The 18,269-nt window shown below is 52.6% G+C and overlaps 1 protein-coding gene across 1 annotated transcript in view; it reads left to right on the forward strand.

Annotated features, from left to right (window-relative positions):
* The window catches only part of MAPK4 (mitogen-activated protein kinase 4), a 62,288-nt gene extending 56,343 nt beyond the window's left edge, over positions 1 to 5,945 (forward strand). The window contains exon 6 of the mRNA XM_031507514.3: positions 1,818 to 5,945. Within this exon, the coding sequence (XP_031363374.1) occupies positions 1,818 to 2,505 (688 nt within the window). The 3' untranslated portion in view covers positions 2,506 to 5,945. The remainder of the gene's footprint in view (positions 1 to 1,817) is intronic.
* The last annotated feature ends 12,324 nt before the right edge of the window (positions 5,946 to 18,269 follow it).

Consider the following 18,269-nt stretch of genomic DNA (forward strand, 5'->3'; position numbering starts at 1 on the left):
CTGGCTGGATTCCAGCAGCCGCGTCCCAGGCCCACGCAGGACGCCTGCTTTTCCTTCTTGATGCCACGCTGTGATTCCAGCCCGAGCTGGCGCCTCGCTGAAGCCGCCCAGAGGCTCGTCCTGGGTTCCACAGGGACCAGAAGCGGAGCCTGCACACCCCAGTCGCTGAGCACCTTTCTGCTCTTGGTTTTACTCACAGCCCAGGTTGTCTTCACCTGGGTTTAAGTGGCTCTGCAGCCCTTACCTCTGCCCTCTGTCCCTATAGCGCAGGTTACAGAATACTGTAATTCTTGTACCTTTTGGCCCTGTGATTTGGCCCTGATTTGGCACTGTGCTACATTCACCACTTTTCAAGGTGCACAAACCCCAGAGGCCACAGATCTGGGGGCCTTGTAAAACATCCTGAATTGTGTTGATGTTTAAACGGTTTGCTGGAAGCCGCACGGGAAGTTTAGAAGCTGAAAGCCTTGAGCTGAGGTCTCTCACGTTCTAGGTGGTTGCCCCAGCCACTGGGCCAGTCCCAGCCCTGGAGCAGGTAGGACAAAATTAGCAGATGGGAATTAACGAGGTTCAGTTTTCTGTAGAGCTCCTTCCGGCTGTGGGGGATGAACTGGCTGAGGATTTCTGAGCACTGCTCCTCTCTGCAGAGCAACTGAACCTCCTCCCCTTCCTGAGCCACTGGACTTCACCAGCATTGAAAAAATCACCCAAAGGAACCCTCTCCTCGCCCTCACTGTCATTAGTCCCTTTGCCCGAGTGATAAAGGTCAGGGTGGGGCCTGGGGGGCTCAGTCGGGTGGGGAGGAAGGCTGGAAGTGGGATATTCACCTTCGGTGTATCCCCACAGCCCCAGCACCCCTGCCAGGTACAGCAAACACACTGGGAACAGCCCACTGCAGGCTGTGGGTCCTGCAGCACGAGCCAGGTGTTCTGGGGACAGGAGGTGACTTTGGCTGCGTGCTGTGGGACACCCGAGAGCAGCGTGTGGCTGTGGCAGAGCCCCAGAACTGGGGATAACTGTGCTACAGGCAGCTCACTCAGGAGCCAGTAAGTCAGGCATCACTGGGAGAGCCGTGGGGGCTGTCGGGGAGGTGCAGGGCAGGGATTTCGGCTGGCTGGAGAAGCTGTCACTGAGCAAGGTGAGCTCAGGAATGCTCTGGGTCCTTGACATCAGAACCAGCTGGTGATGCCCAGCCTCGGTGGGGTTGGTCACAGAATTCCCAGAATCACAGAATCACCGGGTTGGAAGAGACCTTCAAGATCATCGAGTCCAACCCAGCCCCAGCACCTCAACTCAACCCTGGCACCCAGTGCCACATCCAGGCTTTGTTAAACACACCCAGGGATGGTGACTCCACTACCTCCCTGGGCAGCCATCCCAGAACTTCATCACTATTTCTGTAAAAACCTTTTCCTAATATCCAACCCCTGGCACAGCTTGAGACTGCGTCCTCTGGTTCTGTCAGTTTTAGGTCTTTTACTGTTCTGTCACCAAACAGGAAGGACTCTCGCTGTGGTACCTGTCTGTGGGCTGAGGGGTAGATTGCTTATTAAAGGTGCTAATCAATTTTTAGTCCCGAGAGGAGGGGAGATGATCGGCATCTGAAGGAAGGAGCTGCTTGGTTTGTTTGTTGGGGTTTTGTTCCTGCATCTCAGGCTCTTGACAATAAAAATTACTGACCCCCTGGCATTTTAACGCAGAAGAGAATGTCAGTAAGACATTACACCAGCGAGCAGAAGGCCGGGCAAGCAGCAGCAGCCTGGGGCAGGTTTGGGCACTGCTGTTGCCCGTGTCTCACAGCGGTGTGTCTTTGGCAGGTACCACATCAGCCTCTCCTCCGACCTGGACTGGAGGCACGACAAGCCCCACGAGATGGACGAGGTCCAGCGGGACCCCCGCGCGGGCTCCGAGTCCACCGCGGAGGAGGCGCAGGTCGACCCGCGGAAATACTCCCAGAGCAGCTCCGAGAGGTTCCTGGAACTGTCCCACTCGTCCATGGACCGCGTGTTCGACGCCGACTGCGGGAAGTCGTGCGATTACAAAGTGGGGTCGCCCTCCTATCTGGACAAGTTGCTGTGGAGGGACAGTAAGCCCCACCACTACTCGGAGCCCAAGCTAATCCTGGATTTATCCCACTGGAAAAGGGCGACCATAGCACCTGCAGCTGAGCTGTCGCTGGAAGAGGAGCCATCCAACCTGTTTCTGGAGATCGCCCAGTGGGTGAAGAGCACGCAGGCGGGGCTGGAGTGCCCCAGCTCCCTGCCGGAGATGCAGGAGCGCAGCCTGCCCTCCTCTCCTCACCACCTGCACAAGGAGCCCGCGGAGGTGAGCAGCGAGACCGACCCCGACTTCGACCTGGACGTCTTCATCTCCAGGGCGCTGAAGCTTTGCACGAAGCCCGAGGATCTTCCGGACAACAAGCTCAGCGAGATCAACGGGGCCTGCATCTCGGAGCACGCCGGGGACATGGTGCAGGCGGAGGTGTACCAGAAGGAGCGGTGGTGAGCCCCCGCGGGCCCCGCTGCACCCCTGTTCCTCCGGGGCGGTGCGGCCGCTGCGCGGGGCCCGGCGGCTCCCGGGTGTCACCGAGCGTCCCCTCTCCACACTACCCAACGCCTTTTCCGGGAAAGGCAAGCACAAACCACGCGCCCCTTGCGATGCCTTAGAAGTGCTTCTAAGGGGATCCGGAGGTGCGAGCGAAATCCTGGGTTTCTTACACTGCCTTAACAATCTTGCCTTGCGATCTCTGGGACCTGTTTGAAGCTTAAATGTACGAGGGGAAGAAACGACAGTACATGGTAGGTTTACAAACAGTAGTCAAACAGACTTATTTTCCTTTCTTTTTCTATAGCAACTTGAAACGACAAGGACACAATTAACATTTTCAGTACGGTCAGATTCCCTCCTGGGTGGACAGGTTCCCAAAACGCCAAACTCTGAGCCGCTCCGAGGCGCCTGTGCGAGGACAGGTACGGAATAAAGTGATGCCAGCCGTCAGTCAGCACAGAATGGAACTAGAGGTAGAGTTTGGCCACCAGACAGAAAAATAACTCTCTGAGAATACGAATGGGGAAGAAATTTGACCTACAAAGTACGGGCCGCTGGGGATCTGTTTTATTTTCTCTGAGGACAAGACAAAATTTTTGCTAAGTGCATTTTGCTGGTTAGTGGTTTCTCACACCAAAAGCTTCCCTTCAGTCGCGGGGGATGCACGGGGATCTGAGCTTTCCGAGCACTTCGGAGGGCCCGTGTGATGCACTTCAGGGCGACAGCCTGGTGCTCGGACAGCTGCCGCTAGACCAGCGAATTCCAGCGGGATGGGGAGGGCTGGGCGGGCGTGAGAGCTGGGAGCAGGGAGCGACGCTGCCCGGCACCTCCAGCCACACGGACCCAGCCAGGGCTCAGCTCACACCCACCTCTGCTGCTGAAAAAGGACTCAAAGTGCTACAGGCTTTCCTCCTGACAAAGATCTCGTGAAGAAAACAACAGTTCCTGTGGCATGAGCTTCCTAACCGGCCACTTTGCTCCCAGCTTCTCTGGGAGATGCTGGTGTCAGCGGGCAACTGTGTGTAAATAGATGAAGACACGGCTGATCTATCTACTGTACCTTCTGTTTCCATCCACACTTCTGAGCACCTTAATAATGAATCAGCTAACAAGAGTTTGTATAGGGAAGAAATGTTCTATACTTATATTTAACCCAACTCGGCAGCTTTTTAAATGGGAGATCTGTAAACAGTGCCATACAAGACAGCCTCTGCTTTCCTCACCATCCTGCTGCTGTGCTGCCCGGCACAGCGGCGCTGCTGGCGTTTGTACAGGAGAAACTGCTGTATTTAGTACTGCAAGGCCCATATTTAACTATTCCTGTGTGGATTATTTCTACCCTTTTAACAAGCAATCCGCTGAACGCTCTGAGACGTGAAGAAACGCGTGTGAGGCTCCGATGACTAGCAGCAGTGCTTGCTGCTTTGCTGGTTTCCGTTCTTGCTGGGACCAGGGTTAGCTGTGGCAGGCTTTGACAAGCCCAGGAAGGTGTTCCTGTGTGAGGATCTCGCGTCGGGGCGATGGGAATGCCACTGCTCCAGCCCATCGGCAGCACTGGTGTGAAGGCAGCCAGCTGCAAGGATGGCATGGGGCGCAAGTCCAGCTGCAGGGGTGGGGAAGGCATTTGGAAGGCAAAGCTGACGGAGGAGGCCTGAAAAGGCAAAGCCATTTGTCTCAGGTCCTTGCTGAGAGCGTTTGCATGTCCCCCAGAGCGGTTTAGAAAGGGGAAACGGGACAGAGACAGAGGTTTGGTTTCTGGGGTGTTGCAGATGATTGATATACCTCAACTAAAGCTCAGCACTTTCACTGGGGGTGGGGGACATTCCAATGGAAGGAGCAGCTGCCCTGCACTGGAGCAGATCCAACCAGCCCCGAAGACCACGGCTGGCTGTCCTTGGTCCTGCTGCCCACGGTCCTGCTGCCCACGGTCCTGCTGCCCACTGTCCTGCTGCCCACGGTCCTGCTGCCCACGGTCCTGCTGCCCACGGTCCTGCTGCCCACGGTTGTGCTGCCCACTGTCCTGCTGACTGTGATCCCACTGCCCACAGCCTCACCACCCAATATCCCACTGTCCATGATCCCACTGCCCACTCTCCCACTGCCCACTGCCCACTGCCCCACTGCCCACTGCCCAATATCTCACTGCCCACAGCCCCCTGCCCACAGTCCCGCTGCCCACTCTCCCACTGCCCAATATCCCACTGCCCACAGCCCCACTGCCCCACTGCCCACTCTCCCACTGCCCCTCTGCCCACAGCCCCACAGCCCCACTGCCCACTCTCCCACTGCCCACTGCCCCACTGCCCACTCTCCCACTGCCCACTGCCCCACTGCCCACTGCCCACAGCCCCACTGCCCACTGCCCAATATCCCACTGCCCACTGCCCACAGCCCCACTGCCCACTCTCCCACTGCCCACAGCCCCACTGTCCACTCTCCCATTGCCCACTGCCCCACTGCCCCACTTGCCCACTGCCCCACTGCCCACTCTCTCACTGCCCACTGCCCACAGCCCCACTGCCCACTGCCCCACTGCCCACTCTCTCACTGCCCACTGCCCACTGCCCACTGCCCACTGCCCACAGCCCCACTGCCCACTGCCCCACTGCCCACTCTCCCACTGCCCACAGCCCCACTGCCCACTCTCCCACTGCCCACTGCCCACTGCCCACTGCCCACTCTCCCACTGCCCACTGCCCACAGCCCCACTGCCCACTCTCCCACTGCCCACAGCCCCACTGCCCCACTTGCCCACTGCCCCACTGCCCACAGTCCCGCTGCCCCCGGGCTGGAGGGCGGTGTGCCAGGGCAGGGAAGGCGCAGGACCCTCGGCTGTGTCCCACGGGCTCGGGAGGAGGATCCGTCCATCCCAGTGGGAGCGGCGTGGCTGCAGTGGAGTGGCCAGCTGCCCACCCAGAGCCAGCAGAGCCCAGGGCACGGGGGGAGAGCGGTCAGTGACCCCAGGAGCCCCTCTGGCAGGCAGAGCAGCGCCGTGCTGCCCTGGGGCTGGACACCAGCCTGCGCAATCCTCGCCAGGCAGCGGTGGCCACGTCCCCTCAGCCCAGCACCATTCCCATGGGCTGTCACTTCTCCTCCAGAGGCCTGCAGGACTGTTTGTTATGGCCGTGAAAGAAAGGGTTTTGCTCTCGAGTGTTGTCCTGTGGGCCCACAATTAAAGTGTAAGACGGACTCAGTAACGAGCAAACAGAGCGTGTCGCCGCCGCTTGGGATTTTCCATCTCGCTTTGTGAGCTCTTGTTTAATGTCGTTCCAAAACCTCAGCGTCACATGCTGGGAAAAGGGGATAAGAGGGATGGCTTTAATTTGTTACCTGAGTGTGCTTAGCTGATCACAAGCCAGATCTGTCTCTCATTTGCAGAAATAAAATGTAAGGCCTGAGCCTTCCTTGCGTGGCAGTGTGTAATTGTTTCACAAATTATTACTATTGTTATTGTGAAGTGTTTACTCCAGTAGTGGTGTCTAGATCTCTTCTGCAAATCACAGAATTCATTCAGGTTGGAAAAGGCTTTTAAGAGTGAACATGAAGACCCAGATCACATCACATTTGCATTCTGGGGTTACCTGGTGTTGGGCTGCTCCTCAGCCAGCTTTGTTTCAGCAGGTTCAGGCTGCCTGAGCACTCGGGGTCACAGGGAGGGAATTCAGAGTCTGTCATCATCTGTGTCTCATGCAGTTCAAAGATTAGTTTCAGTGCAAGATCCCCCATCAGGTGTTTCAGTAAATCTGCAGAGGACATTCACTGAAAGAGACACAGAGCACTGCTGTTGCTGACAGCACTGTGGTGCCATCGCGTAGCCCTGGGACGGGTGCACACCCCAGACTCAGAGATGTGGGCCTGGATTTTATTTAAAGAACAACAGTGGGAGCAGAAAAATCCCTCCCTGAAACTGCAGGAGCTGCTCCTGGTGGCTCCTGGCCAGGATCTGCCCTTCCACTGCAGCCTGGGAACCTGTTGGGAAGGTGATTTTAAAACTCCCATAAATGTCAAAAAGATGCCTCCAACGGCTCTGCTGCTGCCCCAGTGATTGTTCCCCCTCAGTCACTGATATGTGACTGTTTTTGCTGCAGTTTATTTTAATCGTGCTGGGACTCAGCAGCTGTTACACCATCGCAGAGCTTCACCATTGCCATAACCGACTTCAGCTGCCTTTTAAAGGGTGGGGACATCCTGGGAGGCTTTTCCTGTGCAAATCCCTCCCAGATCCCAGAGCAAAACCACGACATAGCAACAGTGAATTTTACAAGTGGGCTTTCTGGAGGCTGGGCTGAAAATGATCAGTTCTGTCCCTTGGAGCAATTTCATGCCACCATCTACAGTTTTTGAGAGCTTGCAGTGTGCAGTGTGGCATGCAGGCGTTTCAGCTCTGAAATGTTCTTTCTGTTTCAGCTGGTTCCGAGAGGAATAGAAGAGAACAAATGCACCATATGGTGTATGCCTGTGAATTGTTGCCTTTGACATTTTGAAAGGCAGAGTTTGATTTTGAAGCAGTACAATATCCGGGTGGATGGAGTCCTCTCAAAGTGCATCTTCACTTTCTGAAGCCGTGCTCACCCCGTGTTTTAAACTGCCGTCTAGGCACTGGGGAAGCTGGTTTATAATGATCATATTGCTAAATTCAGAGTGGGTTTTTACTTATTAAAATAAAAATATTCTGTCTTAGAAAGCACAGCCTTTTCACACAGCATTTTTCCCTGCCTGGTCTTGGCTTGTGGTGGAATAAAGTGCAACAAAAGGATCTCTGAATGGTTGCTTTCATTAATGTTGCAGTGACAATTAGGTGTTTTAGGAAGTTTATATGAATTTTTTGAAGCTTTGGAAGGAATATACCCAAGGGCATCTTTGACAGCACAGGCTATTCTGAAAAATAGAGATAATTCCCGTGTAAGCCAACGCTGCGTGAAGCGTTTGTGTCTACCAGAGATGCCAAACTCCTGGGATGTTTCTGGGAGTCCATCAGGCATTTCAGGAGGGCAGTGGGGTCAGCGGGACAGCCTGAAGCGGACAGCCCGCTGCTCTTGGAGCCACGGGGTGGGTTTTGCCGTATGGATGGGGGCAGGATGGCATTTTAGTGCTGAAACGCTGCCTTTAAAATGTGTGGGCTGCCCGTCCCTAAACCCTGCTGGCCTCCGCAGCACCTGCAGCAGCGCTCGGTGAGGAGTGTCCCGTCACACCAGCTCAGTGCCACAGCTCCTGGAGGCTCCCAGGGACCAGGGATGGTGACATTTCCCCAGAGAACAGTGACATGGCTCCCACCTTAGAGCCCAGGGATGGTGACATTTCCCCAGGGAACAGTGACATGGCTCCCAGGGACCCAGGGATGGTGACATTTCCCCAGAGAATGGTGACATGGCTCCCAGGGACCCAGGGATGGTGACATTTCCCCAGGGAACACTGACATGGCTCCCACCTTAGAGCCCAGGGATGGTGACATTTCCCCAGGGAACAGTGACATGGCTCCCAGGGACCCAGGGATGGTGACATTTCCTCAGGGAACAGTGACATGTTTCCCAGGGACCCAGGGATGGTGACATTTCCTCAGGGAACAGTGACATGGCTCCCACCTTAGAGCTCAGGGATGGTGACATTTCCCCAGGGAACAGTGACATGGCTCCCAGGGACCCAGGGATGGTGACATTTCCCCAGAGAATGGTGACATGGCTCCCAGGGACCCAGGGATGGTGACATTTCCCCAGGGAACAGTGACATGGCTCCCACCTTAGAGCCCAGGGATGGTGACATTTCCCCAGGGAACAGTGACATGTTTCCCAGGGACCCAGGGATGGTGACATTTCCCCAGAGAACGGTGACATGGCTCCCAGGGACCCAGGGATGGTGACATTTCCCCAGGGAACAGTGACATGCAGGGAGGACTCCCACCTGCAGACCCACAGGTGGAGGGAAGGCAAGCACAATCAGCGTGATTGATAAGCAAGCTTCATTTATGCAAAAATCCTGTCAATTTATGTGGGGTTTGCTACAAGCAAAGTCAGCAGCAGCTCTCATTGGTTTCACAAAGGTCTTTGTCCTGTTTAGCCTACGTGCATTTACAACCATAGCCAGGTTCCTCAAGCCAAGTTTCTCATCTCTAGTCACGTCGTCGTGGTACATCACATCTTCTCTGGGCACATCTTGTCACACAGCCTGTTCTTGTACAAGCATATCTCCAAGGATGTGCTCATCCTTATTCTCTCATTCCCACCTTGCTCCGTTTCCCAGGCCTAGACAGACCTTGCAGAGTTTCCCAGGCCTAGACACAGAGCCACTTTCCCAAGCTCTGTTCCCAGGCCAGATTCTGATTCTGATTCTGGGGTCTTCGACAGAGGTATCAATGAATAACTGTTCCATTGATCCATGACCCCTCTCCTGCAACCATTCACCAGCACACAGGCAGTGACATTTCCCCAGGGAGCAGCGACGTGCAGGGAGGGAAGAAAATGCTTTCAGCCCAAAGTGTCCTGCAAATCCCTGTGCCCATGGGCAGCTGGGCACTGGGAAGCAGTTATCCAGGTAAGTCCTTCCCTAAAACACTTGGTGTGCAAGGCCAGGACTCATCCCGGCACAGCAGGACCCACCTCTGTGTGTGTGCACACAGACACAAGTGTTCCGTGTGCTGAGCACCTGGCAGGCCCTGGATCAGGATCCAGACTGGGAGGGTTTGTTTCCAACCTCACAGCTCCTCCTTGCCCACTCGTGACAATGGTCAACCACATCTTCTCGCCCCCCTTCTCCCCAGGAGGTGGGAATTCCTCCATCAGAACTCCTCTGACTGCTGTAGGGATAAAACAGACAAGAGGCCAGTGGACCACAAGCAAAATGCACCGAGGATCTGAGCTCTGCTCATACAAGCTGCCTGCTTTTCCGGCTTGCTGGAGGTGGTTGATACTGGAGTTACTCCATCCCCGAGCAGGCAGCCCACGTTTCTACGGAGCTGGATGTCGGGGATGAGTGTGGACGGGCAGCACTGGCATCCTACCCAGGAACACTGCTCAGCCCCCAGCGCAGTCCCTGCAGGGGCACAGCAGAGCCCTGCCTGAGGACATCTCCTCGGGCTCCAGAGCCAACCCTTGGGCACAGCTGGGTGTGAGGAAAGCTGGGCAAGAGGGGCACTTGTGCTGCTGCTGTCTGCCCGCTGTAGGCACACAGTCCTCAGGGAGGTCCACAGACCAGAGAGAGCCCTCCTGGGAACAGTTAAATACTAATTGGAGGGGCCTCCAGATTTCCTTGTGTATCCCATGGAGGTGTCCTCTGTGAAAGGAAGGAAGAAGAAAATCCTCTCTCTCCAGAGAAGATGGCATGGATGTTTATTCATTGCAGACCCAGCAGTGTGTCAGTGCAGCAGAACAAGGCTGCACATTGGGGTGCTCCTGCCGCTAACTCAGCCTGCTGAGCAGCTCCGTGTCCCACAGCCCGGACAGCTCACCACCCCTTCCTACAAAAGGATGCAGAGGAATCGGCTTTTCTGCCCAAAACTAGCAGCAGATCAGAGGCTCACATTGCCTGTGCATGGCCGGTGCTGTTTCTGAGCCGTGAACATCTCATCCCACTGCTGCCTCCAGAGCTGTGCCCCAGCACCCTGAGCGCCACCAGCACCCAGGGGAGCTGCCCCGTGGCTCCCGGGAGCAGCAGGAGAGGCTGTGTGGGGACAGGGACATGGCAGAGAGCTGGGGGGCTGGCTGTGTCACCCCTTAACCCTCAGACAGGCTGTGTTGGGACATGGCAGAGAGCTGGGGACTGGCTGTGTCACCCCTTAACCCTCAGACAGGCTGTGTTGGGACATGGCAGAGAGCTGGGGGGCTGGCTGTGTCACCCCTTAACCCTCAGACAGGCGGTGTGGGGACATGGCAGAGAGCTGGGGGGCTGGCTGTGTCACCCCTTAACCCTCAGACAGGCTGTGTGGGGACATGGCAGAGAGCTGGGGGGCTGGCTGTGTCACCCCTTAACCCTCAGACAGGCTGTGTTGGGACATGGCAGAGAGCTGGGGGGCTGGCTGTGTCACCCCTTAACCCTCAGGCTGTGTGAGGACAGGGACATGGCAGAGAGCTGGGGGGCTGGCTGTGTCACCCCTTAACCCTCAGACAGGCTGTGTTGGGACATGGCAGAGAGCTGGGGGGCTGGCTGTGTCACCCCTTAACCCTCAGACAGGCTGTGTGGGGACAGGGACATGGCAGAGAGCTGGGGGGCTGGCTGTATCACCCCTTAACCCTCAGACAGGCTGTGTGGGGACAGGAACATGGCAGAGAGCTGGGGGGCTGGCTGTGTCACCCCTTAACCCTCAACATAACATACATACATACAACATACATACAACACCCATAACCCTCAACCCCTTAATCCTCAGGCTGTGCCATCCCTTGGCCTCCATGGGTAAATAAATGGGAACCAAAATCTGCGGAGGCAGAAGTGTCAGCCTTGAGCTGCTGAGCAGCACGCTGAAATATTTAACCAGGGAAGACCCTGGTGTGTTCCTCTGGCTGTGAGTCCCGTGTCTGCAGAGGCAGCGAGTGGCGTTTCACACCACCACCAGAGCCAGACGTGGGCAGAGCTGTTTGTCACCTCTGGGCAAGAGGCTGCTCCCGCAGCAGGGACCTGTCTCTCCAAATTACATCCCTGCAACACAGGAGCTGCCAGCAAAGGCTGAGCTGCTCCCTGCTCTCGTCTGCCGCTGGGATTTGCTCCCCCAGCAGCGACACAGCCTGCCTGCACTGCTGGAGCTGCACAGGAGCATCACTGTGCTCGCACTCGGCTCCTGTGGGAACCCCAGCCTTGCTCTGGGGTCCCATGTGCTGGTGAAATTCCTCCTCCAGCCCGTGCTTCCAAAGAAAAACTGTGCAGGCTCTTGCTGTTCGGTCTCAAGGCAGTTTATTGCGAGTTATCTAACAGATTATGTTCTGTTTTGCTGTGGTTTGCTCAGTATTAAGGCAGAGGCACACACACACCCTGACATCCTCTCTGTCTGCTGTCTTCTTCTTCTTCTCTCCCCCCTCTCAGAGCCCCCAGAGACACTGTCTGTGATCTCTGTCCATGGGTTCCTGAGCCCTGCCAGGGTCCCAGGGCATCCAGAGGGAAGCCCTGGGTTCCCACACTCAGGGAGTGCCTGTTTCCAGCTGAAGTGGCAACACCCTCCAGCCCTCCACAAGGCAGCTCTTTCCAGGCTGCTGGCAGGTGGGAACAGCCGTGTTTCCCTGCCTAAAACTGATTTCAGAGCAAGGACAGGCTGCCCTCTGCAGGGAAACTCATCAGACCTGGGTTCCTGCTTTCCCCATCCGCTGCTGGTTATCCACAGGTCACCCCAAGGTGGTGGCACCCCGCTCTCACCTGACATCCTCCAGCAGCTTCCACTTCCAGCGCCTGTGAGGCACAGGAGATTTGCAGGAAGGTGCAGTGGTGGTCCAGGATTTGACACCGAGCTTTTCCCCCTGCTGGGAACAATAATGGGATCACACCTGCTGGGATAAGCTGCGAGGAGCAGGTGTAGGTCTGGGTTTGCAGGTGCTCAGTGCTCCCCGCTCCTGTGAGGAAACCCAGGAACAATAATGGGATCACACCTGCTGGTGATGGTAAAAGGGTTTTAAAATCACGGGGATTTAGGGTTAAAAGGAAAAATCAGCTCCGCAGGCCCTGGAATAATGAACACCCTCAGCACATGGAGAACTTGTGCTTGATAGAACTGCACTGTGTAGCTGGTACATCATAAATGATATAATTGTTAGATGTGATGATTGGTTAGTAATTAAATATAATTACTGTTTAATCATAAGAATAATCATGAGAAACTCTGGTCAGTGACCTGAGAAAGATCACGAGAAACTCATGTCAATGAATATGATAGAACAATAGAAGTTTAACAATTAATATGTGAGTTACATGTAAGAATAATAATAATGAGAAACTGTGGTCAGGGACCCAATAAAGATCCTGAGAAACTCATGTCAATGTATACAACAGAACAATATAAGTTTAATAATTAATATGTGAGTTATATAAGGATAGAATATAAAATAGGTTCAGGTCGAAAGCCATGTCAGGGTCAGATTTGGGTCTGTACCCTGACTCCCAGAGCTCTCAATAAAATCACCTGCAGATAATCATATCCTGTGATTATTCTGTGTGTTCCTGAACGCTGACACTGGGATAAGCTGCAAGGAGCAGGTGTAGGTCTGGGTTTGCAGGTGCTGAGTGCTCCCCACTCCTGTGAGGAAACCCAGGAGGTGTCCAGCCCTGCTGAATTGCATCTGGCAGGTTTTCTCCAGCGAAGAATTCCAGCACATCATCCCCAGGAAGGTCAGCAAAGTCATTTAAGCCAGCTTTGCTGCCTGCATGCGAGTGGCCGTGCGCTTCGCTTGTTCGGGTTGGTGTTTTGGCAGAAGATGTTAGAACAGAAAAGGAAATTTTGCCATTTCTGGAGACCCGAGCCTGCACTGGCCAGGCCTCCTGGGTTGTATCAGTGTGGCTGAAGAACATAAGTTCCCATCCTCAGCTCAGTTCAGTGTCCCCTCTGACAAGGGCAGCAGAAGGGATGAACCACGTTCCTCTCTCCGCATGGGACTGAGCTGATGGGTGTACCTGCTTTTAAAACCCAAGGGGCTCACAATTTATAACAATATTAAAAATTTGTGTTGCAAGCTGCTTTTGGTCTTACAGACAGCAACGCATGACCTCTTGGAGGAGCTCAAAATGAGAAGAGGACATCTCTTTGGAGCAGTAGCCTGGTGCTGGAGCTCTCGGAGCTCTGCATCTCCCCAGATGGACAGGTCTCATCCACAGGAGTTTATCAGAAGCTGAAAAAGCAGGATGCCTTGTGGTCTGTGCCTCTGTCAGCACTCTGAGAAGTGAATATCCCGAAAGCAGCAAGTGCAGCTGCTGTTCCCGTGAGCTGTGGGGCAGCAGTGGGGCTGGGGAACAGCCCTCCTGATGGACTCACCCTCCTGAGCACATCAGCCAGGAAACACACCCCGGCTGCTGTCCTGCTCCAGGCCTGTGAGAATTCCAGAAGGAATTTCAGGCAGGGCATCCGAGTTGTTTTTGGAAGGAATTTCAGGCAGGGCCTCCGAGTTGTTTTTGAGTGTGTGATTTTTCTTATCTCCTGCCCAGGCAGGAAGGGTGAGTTCGGCTCACATCTTCACTGCACGTGCAATGCAAGGCTGTGCTTTGTGACAGGTAAACAAAGGCAGCCTTGTGTAGTTGTAATTGTGAAATGTGTGGAACACGGCCTTGGGACAGCTATAAAGATGAGTTCTAACAAACAACCAAGGAAAGCATGGAAGAAGGCTTTTGGACCAATCTTTTGTTTGCAAATAACAGTTATAAATCTTAAACTGTTTTGTAATAGGAGTATTTGAATTATAACTTTAGAATGTTGCTTAGTACTAAGGATTTTAAACTGTAGCTTTAGAATGTACAAAGGATTTGAAGAGAAAGGGAAGTGACCCTATCTCAAACTCCTGGAGAAGGAAGATGGACATCAAGGTTGCTGATTAATAACTTCCAAAGGGAAGCTGGACATCACGACCATAGATTAATGATCCTAAGAAAACAAGGAAAATGGATATCAAGATTGTCAATACATGATTTTGAAAGGGGAAGCTGGACATCACTACCACAGATTAATGATCCCAGAAAACAGAGGCTGGACCCCACCACCAGCACACACATCCTGGGATGTACATTCCAGGATATTGAAACCCGGAATAGATCACAACAGAGCACAGAAACTGGAAAGCAACCAGCCATCACCATCATAGATTTATGATCCTGGAGTATAGAATTGTGGCGTTAAAAGGTAGAAGTGGAAACTGCCGAAAGCTGTCGTAGACACTGAGAAAAGCCTATGAATATGCATGAATATGATCAGTAAATACCAGCAAGCCAACAATGGGTGTGCAGTGGGAGGGGAAAACCCCCACCACTGCACCCAGAGCTGTCTTTGCTCATACGTTACCATATTAATTAATACATTGAATTGCTGCTTGATATATTGGCTGAGTCAAATGTCTCATTTCTAACACTGCATGGTTCAGGATGCCACAAGACCCAAAGTCACAAGACCTTTGAAGGAGTTATTGACCAATAAAACACTGCCAACAAGGTTATTTATGCTTTTGACCTAATCCTTAAATATTTCATCTTATGGACTCATGTTACAGTGTGAGCTTTCTTAGCCAACCATGTTATGGCACACAAAAATACAGCAGTGCATTCTAAATTCCTTGTTCACCTCCATAACTACTTTTGTTTTTTCTGTATCTTAAACTCTAAACTTTCTTCTACTTAGCTCAACGTGTCTGCCTTAAACTATAAATCTGCATTCTTGCTTTTAGTGCTTAAGTGCGGGAGCGTTTTCCAAGGTCTCAGACCAAATTCCGTGTTTAACTCTAAGCTTTGGCTTACCGTTCTGAGAGTTCCCCAGGTTTTGGGCTGCAGCAGAGCCTGGCCTCGCCGGGGGCTGAGGCTGGCCGTGGTGAAGGCTCTGCTGGCAGAGTCGCAGAGGGAGCGCAGCACCCTGCAGCTGCGAGCCCTGGACCGTGCTAAATGAGAGCACCAAGTCGTGCCAGGCGTGATCCCACCCGGGTGTGAGTCTGTGCCCCGCGCTGGGCGACTCCCCTGGCAGGGGAAACCCTCCTGGGGCAGCTCTGTGCCAGGAACAGCAGACGCACAGCACCTTTTCTGTCTTCAGCTTCTGTTTATTGGTATCTTATCAAGACCTCAGCACGCTGTCTGCGCCCAGACCTTGCTTGTGTGAAAACAGCACAAAAACGGCCAAGGGCCTCGTGCTGCGAGGCCTTTTGAGTCTAATCACAAATTAAAGTGCCCAATTAAGAAGTGACACCTGGATTATTTCCCTTTCTAACCCAATAAATTACCCCTAAAGACCCGCAATGCAGATTTTCCTACCCAATTACAAGATACCACCCAAACCCAAGAAGGAGGAATAAGAAAGAAAAAAGGAACTCAAGACATCACCCTGCACCCTCCATCTTGAACCCATCTATAACATACTAAAAATCCTAAAACCTACATTTCTCACCCATGTGACACACTACACGACTATCTACAATCTCTACAATCCATTTCACACTTTTGTGGTCTCTGGTTTTCCTTGAGGCTTTGGGAGTTTTCTCCATGAATGAGGGTCGAGGTCAGTGTTTTCCTGGGAGATTTTCCTACCCAATTACAAGATATGACCCAAACCCAAGAAGAAGAAGAGAGAAGAAAGGAACTTGAGACAACACCCTGTACCCTCCATCTTGAACCCATCTACACCACACTAAAAATCCTAAAAACTAAATTTCTCACCCATGTGACACACTACAATCTCTACAATCCATTTCACACCTCTGTGGTCTCTGGTTTACCTTGAGGCTTTGGAAGTTTTCTCCATGAATGAGGGTCTAGGTCAGTGTTTCGTTTCACAGCATCGTTGATTAAATCTTGATTGAGTTAGGTTCTCTGTGATTTAAACTGCAGAAGGGTTTCTGAGTAAGTGCCAAAGCTGGCTTTATAACAGAGCTTTTGTAAGTGTCTCAGATGCCTCATAGCTGAGACATCTGACACTGTCCCAAATCCAGCTACCTGCGCATTCTGTGAAGTGATAAAATGCACAATTGATGCAAAGGATTTCTGTCCTTTACCCTTTGTGTGGGATATAAAAACTCACCACGATATACCCTCGATCTGGTGCTTTCCAGCCTAAATGTTTCAGTGTTTTAATGTCAGCCCCCCCCAGAGGAGAAGCTGGATTTTGAGGTTCAGCTGGTCACACGTGTAGGATGAAATGCAGGAGGAGAAGTTCCTTCATTCTCCTTTCTCCAGAATGAACTTCCTTCATTCTCCTTTCTGCAGAATGAACTTCCTTCATTCTTTCCTCCAGAATGCACTTCCTTCATTCTTTCCTCCAGAATGAACTTCCTTCATTCTCCGTTCTGCAGAATGAACTTCCTTCATTCTCCTTTCCTGCAGAATGAACTTCCTTCATTCTCCTTTCTCCAGAATGAACTTCCTTCATTCTCCTTTCCTCCAGAATGAACTTCCTTCATTCTCCTTTCTCCAGAATGAACTTCCTTCATTCTTCCCTCCAGAATGAACTTCCTTCATTCTCCTTTCTCCAGAATGAACTTCCTTCATTCTCCTTTCTCCAGAATGAACTTCCTTCATTCTCCTTTCTGCAGAATGAACTTCCTTCATTCTTTCCTCCAGAATGAACTTCCTTCATTCTCCTTTCTCCAGAATGAACTTCCTTCATTCTTTCCTCCAGAATGAACTTCCTTCATTCTTTCCTCCAGAATGAACTTCCTTCATTCTCCTTTCTCCAGAATGAACTTCCTTCATTCTCCTTTCTCCAGAATGAACTTCCTTCATTCTTTCCTCCAGAATGAACTTCCTTCATTCTCCTTTCTCCAGAATGAACTTCCTTCATTCTCCTTTCTCCAGAATGAACTTCCTTCATTCTTTCCTCCAGAATGAACTTCCTTCATTCTCCTTTCTCCAGAATGAACTTCCTTCATTCTTTCCTCCAGAATGAACTTCCTTCATTCTCCTTTCCTGCAGAATGAACTTCCTTCATTCTCCTTTCTCCAGAATGAACTTCCTTCATTCTCCTTTCCTCCAGAATGAACTTCCTTCATTCTCCTTTCTCCAGAATGAACTTCCTTCATTCTTTCCTCCAGAATGAACTTCCTTCATTCTCCCTTCTGCAGAATGAACTTCCTTCATTCTCCTTTCCTGCAGAATGAACTTCCTTCATTCTCCTTTCTCCAGAATGAACTTCCTTCATTCTTTCCTCCAGAATGAACTTCCTTCATTCTTTCCTCCAGAATGAACTTCCTTCATTCTCCTTTCCTCCAGAATGAACTTCCTTCATTCTTTCCTCCAGAATGAACTTCCTTCATTCTCCTTTCCTCCAGAATGAACTTCCTTCATTCTCCTTTCTCCCAGAATGAACTTCCTTCATTCTCCTTTCTCCCAGAATGAATTCCTTCTTTGCAGCTTCACTGCGCTCAGCGACCCCCGGGGACCCTCAAATTGGGGTGAAATTGGCGGTTTCGGTGATTTTCGAGCCTGCTCTGCTCGCACCAAGGCTGCCAGACCCGGCTCGGCACATCCCGAGCAATCAGGAGAGGCCAGTGCCAGCTGCCGTGCTGATCTGAGCTGTGCTGGGCTGATCTGAGCTGTGCTGATCCGAGCTGGGCTGATCCAAGCTGGGCTGGGCGGATCTGAGCTGTGCTGGGCTGATCCGAGCTGTGCTGGGCTGATCCGAGCTGGGCTGGGCTGATCCGAGCTGTGCCGGGCTGATCCGAGCTGTGCTGGGCTGATCCAAGCTGGGCTGATCCGAGCTGGGCTGATCTGAGCTGTGTCGGGCTGATCCAAGCTGTGCTGGGCTGATCCGAGCTGTGCTGGACTGATCCGAGCTGTGCTGGACTGATCCGAGCTGTGCTGTGCTGATCCGGGCAACCCCGGCCAGCCTCATTAGTAAACTCGCTACCCTCACTATAATTTACCTGAATACATTTACTCGCCTTAAAGACCTGCTTCCTTCAATCTGGCCTGAATTTCACCCGGTCAGCCCGTGTCTGCTTAAACAATTAGTAATTATTTGTTCTGAATTAGCTGTATCCACACAGCTGCTTTATCAGCGAGGTTACGGGAGTGACAGTGCAGCAGCACAGCAGGAATGAAAGGACAGCTTTGTCAACTGGAACAGAGAT

Source organism: Lonchura striata, chromosome Z (assembly GCF_050655825.1).
Source record: "Lonchura striata isolate lonStrDom1 chromosome Z, ASM5065582v1, whole genome shotgun sequence".
NCBI lineage: Eukaryota > Metazoa > Chordata > Aves > Passeriformes > Estrildidae > Lonchura > Lonchura striata.